General features: G+C 42.5%; 2 protein-coding genes across 2 annotated transcripts in view; one reads left to right on the forward strand and one right to left on the reverse strand.

Annotated features, from left to right (window-relative positions):
* The window catches only part of T265_06863 (hypothetical protein), a gene marked incomplete at both ends in the record, with an annotated part of 41137 nt that extends 38983 nt beyond the window's left edge, over nt 1-2154 (forward strand). Inside the window, 2 exons of the mRNA XM_009172245.1 lie at nt 527-612; nt 1910-2154. The remainder of the gene's footprint in view (nt 1-526; nt 613-1909) is intronic.
* The window catches only part of T265_06862 (hypothetical protein), a gene marked incomplete at both ends in the record, with an annotated part of 63925 nt that extends 50918 nt beyond the window's left edge, over nt 1-13007 (reverse strand). The window contains 2 exons of the mRNA XM_009172244.1: nt 488-546; nt 12947-13007. Coding sequence (XP_009170508.1) covers nt 488-546; nt 12947-13007 — 120 coding nt within the window. The remainder of the gene's footprint in view (nt 1-487; nt 547-12946) is intronic.
* Nucleotides 13008-15027: the final 2020 nt, after the last annotated feature.

Here is a 15027-nt window from a genome sequence, read left to right on the forward strand (position 1 = left end):
GGTCACTCACCACATCCTATGTACATCATACCCCATACAAGTAGCCTTGCAATACGACCTCTGTTATGACTGGTATACACAACGCCCCACACTATACGTGCGCTCTATTTTGAGTGGTGCGGTTTAACGACAGTTACGCCCATATCTGGTTTGTACTGATTACAAAGCGATCAACTTAAAACATATATTTGCATAGCTTCCCTGAGTGTTTCAGTTTTCCATTGTTCGTTCATACCCTTTCGGTGCGTGGTTATTAGATATTTGTCTGGTTCCTCTACAGCTCACATTGTGAGGCACATTAAAATTATACTCAGAGAGGAAAACTGTGCCTTTGAAACAGTAAGTAGGGCCACAGTGAAAAGCTTGATAACTAAAAACCAAAAGCATTCGCCACAGACATTTAAATAGCGTACACTTTCGATAATCTATTTCTAATGAGTGAAGGCTGCCTGGACAGACATCATTGTCAGAGACGTCAACTTCTCACCGTAACGTTTTTCCCCAAAACGTGTTCTGTTTTATCCAGGCTCGAATCAAACTTCCAGGCTGCAAAAAGGAAGAGCTGAAACTGGATGTAAAAGAGAAATTTCTTGATCTCCGCTCCCCACAGTAGTAAGTTACAGTGAAATACTTGATTCTTTCCTCACTCGTTTGTTTGCGTTCTAATAAATAAGTAAATAAATGAATAAATAAATAAATAAATAATTTTAATAAACAAAAAACCCGACCATGACATTTTCTGTTGCTGCTAATCGTAAACAAAAAGAAAGAACCGGGAAACAATATCCATATAGAATTGTGTGCGGATGGAAAAGTAAAAATCGCTCAACTGCTTTCAAAACAGGCCCATATTATTCGTCCGTCTAAAATCTACTTTGCTCCGAGGTCTTTGCTATTTTTGACGAAGTGCTTTGTAGTGGCGTAAAAGTATTGCTTTCCACAGTGAAGATGGTTTGATTCCCGACAATGGCTTACAAGCCGACTGATGAACTCGACGGACTGATATGTAACCAACAATTTTTTGCGTTATCAAACAGACGTTAGAAACCTGGTTGGTGAGACATTTGGGTAGTTTGAATTCCCTATTTTTTTTTACCTCAAAACAGCGTGAAACTTATTAGCTAAGGGGAGGATCCTAAACCAAACCTGATCGTAGCCGGCGGATTCGAAGTGTATCTGGGGCTTTTTCAGCGGAACGCACTAGTTACAAGGTGGCTAAAAATCTTTCGAATAGTTTCGCCATTCTTGAGGTTTATGAAATAGGCAAAGTCCATATTTTATGCCAAACGTATATTCTACTTAGCCCAAAATAGTGCCTAGAATAGATAACTACGGGAGAAACACTAAACGGACATATCAGCTAACAAAATTCTACAAATGTAGCACATTCTGTCACTGATGAGTAAAGCTCTTCACTGTATGAATAAATTTTTAACAGGGGTTCGTTTTTTGGTCATTGACCAGGTAGCTCTTAATCTGTTTGTTGGGCATTGTGGTTAACTAGAGAACATTCGGTCACCAGTAGAAAGAATATTATCGGTGCGCGGCTGGGCGCACACTTCCCACTGCTTGGTTGGATGTATAGTAAGGTGATATCGCACATTGTGTCTCGCCAACCGATGACAGATTTACGTGGATTTTGCAGGTCTATCTGCGGTTTGCGGTGCTTTGGGTTCCGCATTCTTGGCATTTAATTGGTTTGTTGGACAGTCTATCACTGGGTGACCTGATCGTTATCCCGGTTGTTAACGGGAAAGTTACCTAGTCCTGTGAAAATACTACTACTATGTTGGAGTCTGATTGCAATTACTACCAGTTGTTTTCCTTACTCAACTACCGTGTGCTTTTGCAAATTGTTAATGAAAAATTCAGTTCATTACTTCAACTTCATTTTATTGGTCTTTTTCAGCAAACTTGGTCTCCACTTGCCCAACACAGTGGATCCAAATTTGAGCAAAGCTGATTGGGATGAGAAGAAAGAGGTTCTGGAAGTTACCATGAAAAACAAAAGAGAATACGACTTTATGAACGAATAAAGAAGCCAGCGCGTGTTTGTCCTTTTACCAAATACATTGCATTTGTTGTACCTGTAAATAGGGCGATTCAGTCAACGGCCACCTGCAGTGTTAACAAGTGCGTATCAATAAACCGGGTTTGGTTAGAGACGGAATGGTAGTCAAGTTGTTTGCTGCAAATTCCACGGAAGAAATCGGTTAGCCGTAGTTCAGAATTATAGAATGGCTCGGGAACAGCCCACTTAGGTAACCTAATTCTGGTTTCCTCACTAGATAAGGTAGAGGCTTTGAATTCAGATTATTTGTGTTCAATTCCCCACTTGAGTTCTGCAATCAGCCGACAATTTCTGTCTTGAAAACTACATCTCTAAATCACGTGTGAATCAATTTTGTCCGTTACATAAGATATAACGTGGTGTCCCACGATGTCCCCCAGACTGCTGTTTATCTGTCTTCATTCCTTTTTCCTTCAATCGTCTGTAAATTTTAAGCCTTTATAAAAACCCAAGGCCGCACGTCAATTTGGGGGAGAGAGTCAGTTTACTTTCCTATCACGAATTGATGCCGACGCGCCAGATCAAACTTATTTCAGATAACGCTATTCCATCAACACGTAGCTAATCGATGTAAGTGGCATTTGTACGGTCAATTTCCTTCCAGAGCTTGCAAGTGTAAGCACTTATGAACGCTTGCGATGATCCAGCACCAGATCCCTCTCACTCTTTTCTGTTACCCTCACTTCATTAGCACCATCAAAAGCATAAAATCGGTGTTCAAAACAAATGCTTCGTTGGTGTACAACCATAATTTATTTGAAGGCTTCATGGTGAAAACTGAACGGGGAAGGGACTTGGTGCCAGCCTATTACAATCATCCTGAGGTGCTTGTACCTCCAGACACTCATTCAGACAATCTGGATAGAAGCTGAGAACAAGAAGACACTGAAATCGATCATCAGCCATATCTCACAGCACCTCCAACTAGGCACGGTGGTTATCAAGCGGTCTTTACCTTAGAAGGCGACTCTTGACCAACCCAAGTGTTGGCCACTTCTCTGCTTCCGTCACTCTAAATTGGGCATGGAAAACAGCACTCTCTTAGGCAAACGATGAGTTGTGACTAACAACCACGAGAATTGCCGTTTGAAATATTCGGCCCATCGGTCGAAGCGTTCTTCTTTTCGGCTTAAGGCCCTAGGTGTAGTTGAAATTTTTGGATGTACGAAAGTGAAGTATCAGTGTCAACGCTGACTTTGCTGACGATGATGACGCAGACTTTTACCTCTAGAAACCAAATGGACCATCATTGGTCTAGATCCACCGAGGCGTAAGAACATCACAGGGACAAGGCTCTGTTCAGTAACCTTTAAATAAGTTGAAACGGCACTTCAGAAGGCTTGTAAAATACAATCAAAATTCGGCAAAACCAGTGATGCAGACAGCTGCGAGACTAAACACAAGTAAACACGGACTTGAACGCATTTTTATTGTCGCAGTTGTGGTGAGCGGATATATTAGGGGTCATATAGGCACCCTGCTTTGTCGTTGAAAAAAATAGCCCGCCAACTCTTATTCTGATAACAGTCTGGCCGAAAGAACTGATAAGTCTCCTGTGGAAGAATCGGGACAATTGGGTGGATTGTTCAATTTAGTGTGTTCGCATAGTTCCAAGACATGAGCAAGTAGTCAAACATTCTTGGATAAAGTGTGAGAAGATGAACCAACATGATTACAGAAAAGGAGCATTCAAACTAGCATGCGACATGATAACTAAGCGCATGAGCAACATCGGGATGATAACTAAGCGCATGAGGCAACATCGGGAGTTCAAAATTCAAACGCAAGCTGAAAAGTGCATAATCTCCAACCGGGTCACAAGGGCCGAGGTGGACGCAATGCCTGCTTCAGGTTAGTTTATGGACAAAGACTCAACGAAAACCTTGTTTTCATTAAACACCAAGCGAGGTTCCGCACCTGTCGTCATGATTCTAAAAGCTGAAGAAATTTCACCCCGGTGGTCACGGGTGATTAGATGTTTGGCGACAGATGAGGAGTGAATCCGGCTAAACATGGAATGACATTCGCTAAATACACCAATAAAGCGCTCTTTCGTCTTCATTTTACGTCTCCTTTCAGTTTCTCCCATCTATAATTTCCCGCAACTCAAGTTAAAGAAGTAAACGGAAGTTGAAGTCAAAGTTTTTGTGATTGATAGCAATGAATCCGCTTCCGGGAGAAAAACGTTATTGTTGTACGTTCGCGAAGCACAAAACAGTTATCCTTTCCGGATTACGGTCTTCTTCACGGTTTCTATGTGGTCATGTGTGTCTGATTTACAGATTGGTCTGAAACAAATTACAAACAAGTGGTCCTTCTAATTGTATCGTATTGGACAAAATATAGAATTTCTGGTATCCTTCTGTCCAATTAGTTTTACAACAGACCAAACAGCAAATCGCTTCATATGGTCCAGGAAGGCAAGGTATTTGATTTTCCTAAACAACGTTATTTAGGGGCGGAAAGGATTTCCTCCAATTGTGGGCGCTGCTCAGCAGCTACACCAACGTCACCTAAGTATCGTTTGTATAACTGAAGCGACGTATACGTATGTCATGAAATTCAATGGTAAGAATGATGCCAAATGGACTGACTGTTCCTCCCAAGACCGTCAGTTTGGCGACTGTATTTAATACTTTGGGTACAAAATAAGACATTGTTCCTGATAAATGAGAAAAATACTGAGCTGATGTTAAAACAAGCTATTAAGCATAAAGAAAATCTACTGTCTGCGCTAAAACGGTTGTAAATAATGATTGAATGTGAACCTAACACAATAGAGAATGAAAAGTGGCAATGAATTCAACAGAGTTACGAATTCATCCACCGATTATGGTCACCAACTTCACCTAAACATGCTTTAACATTCCTTCCAATCGCTGGGCTCATTTGTAACAATCTGAGTCAGTAAAAGCGTGGATCTTTGGCGAAACATAAGGTTTGCTTGTGCCTAAATACCGCGGTTTGGGGAGGGGCTGCGATTTTATTAGTTGCACATCATGTGCAGTTTTCTTTTCCACAAGTAATGCGTTATCCGCTTAATCAGCTGATTTATGTTCATGTCAGAAAACAGGGATACACGGTAGAAGAAACCGAAAAGCTAGGTTTGAATGGGTTTTTGGCTTTCAAGAGAGCCAGAGAGTGATAAAATCAGTCGCATACAGGTGCACCAACTTAACAGGGATTAACCTTGAAGTTTGAGGCGGAGGAAAGTTCTTGCATTTAGAGACGTAGATCGGCAAAATATCATTGGTTCTCACATTTTCTGCTAGGTATGACGGAGAATGTGGTTCTGTTCCATTAGTGACTCAAACTTTCTCAAACGTCCGACTCCTGTGTTTTTTTTTCAAAAAACGTCGCACCAAAGAACCCATTTAATCCTGCTGACAGAGGATATTCCCTTTAGAATATGGAGTAGACGGTGCGCTGTATATTGGAAAAAGCGGTCAGCCGCGTAACACCGGCTGAATTTGTTATTCCCGCTCTTCAAATTACTCTTTCTGTTCTTGGGTCACAAATTCTTCGGCTAATGTCGAGAGACTATCAGCTCAACAGTAACTAACCCTTGACCTTGACAAGGCTTGCATAAACTTACTCTACAGACCGCATTATCATTATCACGTTCAGTTATCTATAGGCGACGACACTGTCACATGAGCTACAATCTGAGTGTACAGACCACTTTAGACTGTAGCAAATGCGTGGAAGTTGGAGAGTAATATTTTGTAATGGTCATAAGTCCTGAACTCAGTAATGTGTAGGCTTGATACCCCATAGATAGGCTTTTTCAATAGAACTAATAAGAATTTTTGAGTCGAGAAATGACCAAAGCTGCTTGTAAGATTACTGCTATCCTTGGTGTGTTCTTGTGGCTACCGAGCTGCACCTTATAAAGATGAAAGTCTTCGTACACATTAAAACGTTTTTCATCAATTCGTGGAATACTTCCAACCACTCTTGTACTTTTCAAAAATACTTTCATACTGTGGAGATGATTACGTTATTGTCCCGGCGCTTGACGTGAAATATTTTGAGTAAGCAAAGAATACACCCGTGGAGAAAGCAATCTTTAATTACAAATCTGTTTTTCCTAAAGGTGATTAGACATAGTGAAGGCCGGACTCAAGATGGTGCAACCTTCCTTAACTGTATTTGATTACGCAATACCCCGACCAAACCGTACGGAAATTTATCTAGTTACTCATATATTTGCAACCTTTGGTCTGAATCTAGAAGCTCACCTGAAATCAGTTGTCCATAATATCCTAACCCTTTAGGGATCACATGTTATCTTACCTATCTACAAATTTGTCAGTTTAAGACGTCCAAGTTGAGCCAGAAATATTATGCTTGAGCCATGAACTCCTGTAGTATTGAGCCGTTAAAGGCAGTATTTTTTAATGAGATTATTTCGACGGTTTAGACCTTGGTATACAATTTCAAGGCTCTGCCTCTTTTTGCATGTTTGGCTGTGACACCCAAATCTGTAAAAAGTAGATGTGAGGAATCAGGGCCTTAAAAAGTATAATTGTGGATAACGCACCTGCGAAAATCGTCAGATGACACTGAATGTGAATGTCCTGCAAGCACAGCAAATCAACAATTCAGTTCTGTCTGCGTTATCGCCCTCTGGATGTTTTTATCAAATTTCCTCATGTAGCAAAGTGTTCATCATTTTCTGGCTTCATCGCAGGAGTCTACAGTGCATCAGGGTGTTCGTCAAAGACGTAAAGGTTCTCTCCTGTGAACGTTTACGTCAAAACCAGGTCACAGATTGATAAGGAAGACATTTTTGTCATTAGACATAGGTGTCAAGGAAAAGTAATTAAGAAGTGATACCATTAGAACAAAAACCACACCGTAAATTGAGTAGCCTGCAGCAGTAACGCTGAGCTGCACGGGGAGCCTTTACCCGGGATCGTGAGCCACTACATACCGAAGTCACAGAGACTGAACTGAGGCATTTCAAAGGTCATTTTGGGTAAGTGGTGTGTTGACACATAATGAGGCAGCGCTGTACGTATGAGAGGTTAGGGAATATCCCGAGAGGTTTGGAGTGACCAAAATCCTCAACCTTGAGAATAACCGCCTTTTTCGAAAAATGTCATTAACGATTTTAACGATGAACAAGGAAACTTGAACCTGTGGATTCAGGGTTATAAAAGATTCTGTTATGGAGACGCTAGTGATTTTCCGACAAAGCTAGGATTGCCTTACAGGCTTGCAAAATTATATCTTTCTATGTGACTGAACTTTCTCCTTTGTAGTTACTTGTGCAAAGAAATTGTTGGAAGATGATTTCCGACCTAGATTCGAAAGTAGTATGTAACTAAATTATCAAGTTTGCACAGTGTTGAGTTTCTTCCAATGTGAAAGGAGAAAAGTTGTTACTTACGTCTGAATATTGGTTCTGTAAGTTCTTTTTTCCCCTCAGCATTTTTCTATCAACAATTCCCTAGTCCTACTCTTAAGGAATAATAGATCTGCTTGCAGCCAATTGCCGCCAGCTGCAAAACATGCTTCCAACTCATACACCACGGCCGCGGACAACTCAGAATCACTCCTTGGGCTCAGACACTCAGTTAATCTGGGAGCTTTTAAAGTTTGCACTCTGAAACAATCCGGACAACAGACTGCTCTTGTGTGTGCTGGAATCGGTTTCTTTTCTTTTTAACCTGTTACGCAACTTATTGTGGTTGTGAATATCGCGTGCTGCTTGCATTCCCATATTTATGGGAGCCTGGGAACGTTTTACCCGACAGTGATTTCCACTCTTTTCATGTTGTTTGACTTCTTCGTTGATAAAACAATCAGGCAAACACTGGAAGGCCTCCAAGATCTCTGCTTAATGATCTCCCGTCCAAGAAATTTATCAACCCGGAATATCCACCCAAATTGTTATAACGTTTGAAAAAAACAATAGAAAATACAAATTTTGGGATTGAATCCCCGTGATACTTCTGTGCTTGGCTGGACATATTGTGAGCATGTCGTATAACATATATTGACGGCTTTAATGCTACCAGATACCATTCATTTTGTCTGGTTGAGTATTACAGTTGCTTGGAGACAAGCTTTAGATATCCTCATTGTCCCGTTTCTCCTTTTGTCTGTATTCAAATAAACCTTTACGTCGTTGTGACAGTTAAGCACCGGTGTCCTCATCTGGTGTTCTCGTCTATGATTATGACGACGCACAAGCCCAGCATAAAATGAAGGACTGTAGCTTGTTTTCCTTTCTTCTACATGTTTCTCAACTTCATATTTCTCAGGCGCATCATATAGAGTGAAAGTAAAATCTAGTGAAGCAGTAGGTGCAAAAGTGCTTAACAAATGCATTGACGGCTAGCATCTGTAAGTTCATTCTAACTGGCTAGGGAGCCAGCAGGTTTCAGACATGTTTGACGCTGAAACAACTCGTTTTCAGAAATTTGTTCAAGGTACAGAATAAGGATAAAAGAGTTTCGGCCACTTGTGAATGAACAATATACCAGCGAAGAACAAACAATGCGATCCAGTTTTTGGCAAAGGTCATAAACTCTTTGAAGCTGCTGGTCCACGCTGCTTCTTGTGGCACCATGTGATGGAGAGCTAAAATCACTTTCCGAAAGTGTGTTTTACGCGACAGGGCTTTTGGAGGGAAATGCATTATGAATCATCTGTCTTAGGTAAAATCTTTCGGATGTCTTACAGTCAAAGAAAAACATGAAAATTGCCCATTTAATCACATCGTCGATGATGAAGGATCTGTGTGTAAACCGATGCGCGACTTCAAGTTTTAGGGATCATACACGTTACAAGACACAGCATATTTAAGGATAAAGAGCGGAATACATAAGACGGTCGTAATTCAAATTGGCATAACAGTGATCCTGGAAATTCAAAGACTTCATTCTTCTTCACACGTGTACCCACGGATTTAGCTGTAGCGTGGATCTAATTATTTAGCCAGTAATTAACATCGAATCCCCTCCTTTACTGCATTAAAATTTAACTTCGCTCCACTTCTGCTTGCCACCAATTGTGCCCTGTAGATTATTAGAAAAAAAAGCCCTGTTTTCCTTAAAATAACTTGTAAACATCCCACACCCAACTTCTGTAGCACTCTCACTACCTTGGGGATCAGTCCTCTGGCCCCGCTTTAAGGCAACTTTTCTCGCGCTTAGAAACCGGATCTTTTGTCATATTTAGCATTTGATTATGATCACAAAAACTCCTGAAGTTCAGACACGCCTAACATGCTGAAAGCGCTTTGCTAGTTCAAGCTCCCCTGAGGTACTTTTTTATGTCCGTCCTATGGGTTTGGGTCTCATCTAACTCATCATTCGTGCCAACAAATCGCCAACCATGTTCACCCCCACAATGACGTCTAGACTATCCGAATACAACGGTGACCGAGACAGCGACTCTCGATGCAGCTTAACTGTCTCTGATGATGGCGATGATGACCTAACTGAGGACTGTAAGTTTCTCCCTACCTTTAATTGCACCAGGAACAGGTACCATTCATCCTACGTCCAACTATCATTGACTGTCACAATACTACCACCCCCGTCTTTGTTCTCTAAGCAGTCGATTGAAACTGACTTCCCATGATGCATCCACCGAACGCGCCTTGAGTGCCGATCCACGCTTCTCCTAATTGGTTAGCCTTCTCTTCCGCCACCTATATGTAAGCATCGACACAATCATCTGTGCCAAGTCCTCAACTTCCACAGACCCTGGCCCTGGTTGAGCCAAGGTCTACCCAATTCCCAAGGCTGTAAGTGTGTCATGCTGAATTTACCCTATAGTTCGAACGTTCAACACTTCAAGTTTCTCTCCGGTTGCCTCTACCTGCATGCTTTGAACCATTAATTCATCACGACTCACACAACCTACAGAAATAGTTGACACTACTTTCCACAATGCACGTAATATCGGAAACCTATCCATATCTCTAATCAGTTTTCTGCAACTCAGCCTGGACCACAACTGGCAAATTGTATTCATGTGCCGCTTCCTAACCCACTCTCTGCACGAACGTCGCTGAACCGATCCAACGGTTATCTGTAATGGCTTTCTAATCCCTTTTTGACCATATGGCGCTTAAATGCACGATAATTCTACTTCCCGGATGCCTGCAATCTGACCACCTGGTAACACGAGGGAGCTACGTAGGCACGTGGGTCTCAGCCTCATTTTCAGGAATCGTTTACGCACACGCTTGCATTTGCTACACAGTTTAATGGATGATTACATAATTGCCGATGAACCCGGGGCCACAAAATGTGGTCAATGAACGTTACACATTTTCGCATATGGCCCCGGCCGGTTCGCGTCATTCGCATACTGTTATTCTTAACTATCTCCAACATAACATCGTCCTTCGTTTCTTAAACCGGGCAGTGCCGTCTAATGACGGCAGTTAGAAAATGAAACCATTTTCAACTGTCTGATATTATGAGCTGCAGTCCAGTGGAGCAAGAAATCGCCATTCGCCCTCGATGACCCCTAAGTTATCTTTAACCCATGCTCTCCTAATTTTTCGGGTGTTCGTGTACGAAGCTGTCCATAGGCCAAAGTATAACGTCGCAGCAACCGGGAACGTGGTTCACTAATATATCTGCCACTTTTCTCCCGAGCGTGTTGCATATGCACAAATGACGGTCTAACACCGTCGGATTTGGTGCCGAAACTTCAAAGCTCTGGCCAGATTATTATACTGTCTGCCCGCAGTAACCATTAACCAACTACCCCCCGATGGCACTTTCAAGGAAGAAGTATACCGGTGAAGATAAATCTTGCCAAGCACCCAATATAGCGTGTGCTGACTATAAAAAGGCCCGCCAAACACACTAGCTTCGATAAATTTCCTGGCTGTGTTTGGTGGGCACCTGCTGCAACGGTGCGGAAATTCTTTCTGGATGTTTCGAAAATGGATGGTCCACTTTGAGATTGGGAGGGTAAAGACGATAAAACTAGAGTTCATGTGTTCTCTCAAAATATTCTCTAAATGCAGTAAAGGGTAACACATTTGAAGAAACCAACTTTTCCGCAAGATTCCCTACCGTCTTTACAGAGACATCGTACAGTTATTAAAAAAAGGAACCACAAGCTCAAATTGGACCTTGAGCTTGCTGAAACACTTTTTGTTAAAATTTGCCTCCGTGTGAAGGGTATTGAAAGTTCGAATAAATACCTTCAAATGCTAAACTTTCGTGTAAAAAATTCGCCTTAGTGGACACTATTGTTTCGGGGGAATTGGGGGTTTGTTTCTAAGGATCGGCAACAGGACAAAGATTAAAGACGTTGCAAAGCGTAGCTGTTCATGGTGTTTAAAAGGCTGAGGATAACTTCTGCCTAATTTCGAATGCAATTTCCATCCAGTTCAATACGTGGATGAAGTATGGGTTGATTCTACTTGTTAGATGCAATCGGTTTGGCAGAGGTTGGTTCCAACACCATTGTTGTTCACCATCTCCTTGAGTCGAGCACGATACATTCAGATAGCGTGATGTACTGTAAAATATTTGGGTCACCGGACAACTGCAGTAGTGTTTTCCCCCATGAGCCACGCGCAATCTGTCAAGAGATGATACAGCCTTCTTCGTCAATCAGCATGAAAGTTGCGGTTACTTTTGTGAAGAGTATTTTCCTGTGAAAAAACTAAACTCCTCAAGCTCGATTTCCCTGGAAGCAGCAACGACAATGTCGGAAAACTTAGCCGACGATGAATCGTTATCGCAATAATCCTACGCACTATCGCCCAACATGGCTTCTTAACGCAACTTCTACGCCCGTACATATGCGTGTCGCTGAGTATGAGGACCAAAATAATAATCCCAGCCTTATCTAATACGGAAGGGCTTGGTATCACCCTTAAAGTAAGTGCTGTCGCTCTGACTTGCTTGCACTTAACCATTATGGAACCACTGTTCGAAAAATAGTACTTATTTATTTGTAGTAGTGTGGAGGCTTCGATTTTACGTATTCTGTAGACAACATTCGCTCGATGATGATTTTCAAATGACAATGGGTGGCCAATTTATTCTCCCTTATATTTGGCAAAGGCGCCAAAATTATTTACCGTTACAATAAAATAGTGATAATTTTATTACCCAACGGTCCCGTTGTTGAGAATGAGGAATAAATATCTACCACGATGTACCATTCTTGGTATTCAGTAACGTACAGTTAATTAGAAACTAGCGTAATTTTGGCCAAAAATAGGCCTACACAGTTTCGTCATAAGTGTGGTCTTTCTATATGGTTGAGACTTGATCTAAAGCGTCCAAGGACCCCTGGCTTTTTGAAGCGTATGACCATGAATATGGTCTAGGGACGATTTAATGATCCGCAAGTACCTGTTGTCGAACCTTCAAAGTCAGAGAAACCTTTTTATATTTCGGAGTGCTTGAAGAACCTACAGGGGTGAATTAGCGTTTGATTTCAGTGATTTGCCATTACGTACCCGGCATTCTATCATACATCTCCATTAGTTTTGATTAGTACTGTTTGGTGTCATTCTTTCTATGGTCACGGCAGCACGCCAGCACGCTAGCCGGAATACGACGTCAAGCCAACAGCCGGGAGAGCGATCCTGCAGGGAACATGGGAGGCATTCGACTATTTGGTAATCAGACGAAGTTGCCATCTCGCGATTCAGATGCAGAGTCTAGCATAGCATACATGGGTCTAGATTACATCCTCAGTCCAAATCAACTGCTGATATTTTGAGTGCAGCAGCTTCATAGAACAGGCTCGCCTGGGCTTCCAGGGACCAATGAATGTCCAATTCAGAGCGCACCCTTTAAGATAATCAACAGGTAACAAGAGGGTTGTGTTTGCGGGACGGTGCCTGAAGAAAATTCTCTGTACCACGTACAAACTCACCTGGAGGATGTCCGCAGATCTCCACACAGCGGACAAGGTACGATATCACGTCAATAGCCATTATATGTTATTTGGTCCTGCGGGCACTGGCAATCATCAGGGTCAGCCGACAGGCCACAGTGATCACAAGGGGTATCGTCCATTGGTGTAGAATGCCATATAGTGTGGGAACCACAAAAGGCTGACTGACCGAGCCAGTGGTCGAGACGTTGTTCCAGCTATCCTTGGACAACTATGTACCATTTTGTGGTGCAATGGTGCCATAGCATAAGCCGTGAAGCAGCACACAGAAGGTGCTCTCTGGTCTTGTACTTAAATGAATAGAAACTGGCCTATGCAATGCATGTGTTAAGATACAACTTATGAATGTGGATGAACGGTTTCCGGATACCGAGGAGGTGTACGCTAAGTTCGAGAACTGGCTAGAGGTTTGATTCAGAACCCAAGTGTTATAAACAATGTGCTCTCATCTCATAAAAGTCAGTCTGATAGTAATCTATGTTTAGTGTGCCTGTGACAACATGTCTAAAACATGGTTGACAGCATATGTCGACGTGCGGTAAACCACAAGTAGAACATCTCTGTCTCCCGAATTTCTCGCCGGTCACATTGCTAGGCGACGTACACCTCATATTCACCGCTAAGCCGCTCACTTCGCTGGGAGATCTTCTGGACGCCATGTTCCAGGGTGTCGGCATGGTGCGCATGGCATTTCCGACATCCATCTGCGTCTCAAAAGCACTTAGCAGACACATATAATTTTAGCCAACAAACGCTGTGCGTGAATGATCCACCTGTGAGTGATGTAGAGCCACTGGGCGTTTGGGTGTGGGGCGAACTAGGGGCCGTTCTCCCCAGGACATTCTAATCATGTCACAATCTAGGTGTTTATTATCCATCACATAGTTACTTGCACAACAGCGCACTGAGAGCGTATGAAAAACACAAGTAGCTAAAGCAATTACCACCAGATTCCACCAGCATATGGCTCCATTCGCGGTGTGTTTTTGTAAGCCAAATGGCATAGCATCTTCCTAAGAAAAACGTGCACAATGACCTACTCGACAGTAGAATCCAATGTTCACCGTAATTGTCATGCGTATCTTGGGTGGTCCACTCCTTCCCCAATTCAGCCGCAACATATTGCCACCCCTCGTGTGTTTTTGTAAGCCAATGGCATAGCGTCTCCCTAAGAAAAACGTACACAATGACCTGCTCGACAGTAGAATCCAATGTTCACCGTAATTGTCATGCGTATCTTGGGTGGTCCACTCCTTCCCCAATTCAGCCGCAACATATTGCCACCCCTCCGATGATGGTGTCCCGTACTTCAGTGGAGCCCCACACTTCTTTATTTGGTTTAGGCCTAGACATTGGATGACAGGGAATTTTCCATGAGGAACTTACACCTTGGGTGTTTGTGCCCAAGGTGGTTGGAAGTTATTATCAGGGTGTCATTCTACCGGTGAGGACCGAACTTCGCTGGGAACTCGGTACAATTTGTGTTGTCTATCACGATGATAGGCCCCCTTTTGTTTTGTCTGACGGGTAGCTGCTGCAGCCATAGGAAGCATTCTCATGTATACGCCGTGATTGGCTGCTTCTTTTGTTTTTTTTATGCTGATAAAATGAATGTAATTATTGTTCACGTACAATTTTTAAGCATTTTCAATTACAACGAATGCACAAGTTTATTCACAGCCCTTACGGAGGGATCGCGCTGAACTATGACAGCAAATAAAATTCGTAATTCCGCGCCTAACGTAGGACTTGCGTACATTCAAGCAAACTTTAACGGAAATATGACAGTCGGCGCTCAGTATTCGTACAAGGGAATTGAACTTTCGAAAGCTGCGACGTGTCCCTGACGGACTAAAAGTTATATGTAGTGGAGTTCAGAGTTCGAGCCTAAACTTCTGAGCCCCATTTAGGCATCCAGGCTAGAAAAATATTCCATCAGACTTGTAGTGGACAAGGACCTATGTATGNTCTTCATGGTTCTCTTCTTTATTCGTCATTTTGCTGTTATGCACGAGTTGCACGCTAATCCCTTTACCGGCCAAGCAACTGTATGTCACTCA

This window comes from Opisthorchis viverrini, assembly GCF_000715545.1.
Source record: "Opisthorchis viverrini unplaced genomic scaffold opera_v5_148, whole genome shotgun sequence".
Taxonomy (NCBI): domain Eukaryota; kingdom Metazoa; phylum Platyhelminthes; class Trematoda; order Opisthorchiida; family Opisthorchiidae; genus Opisthorchis; species Opisthorchis viverrini.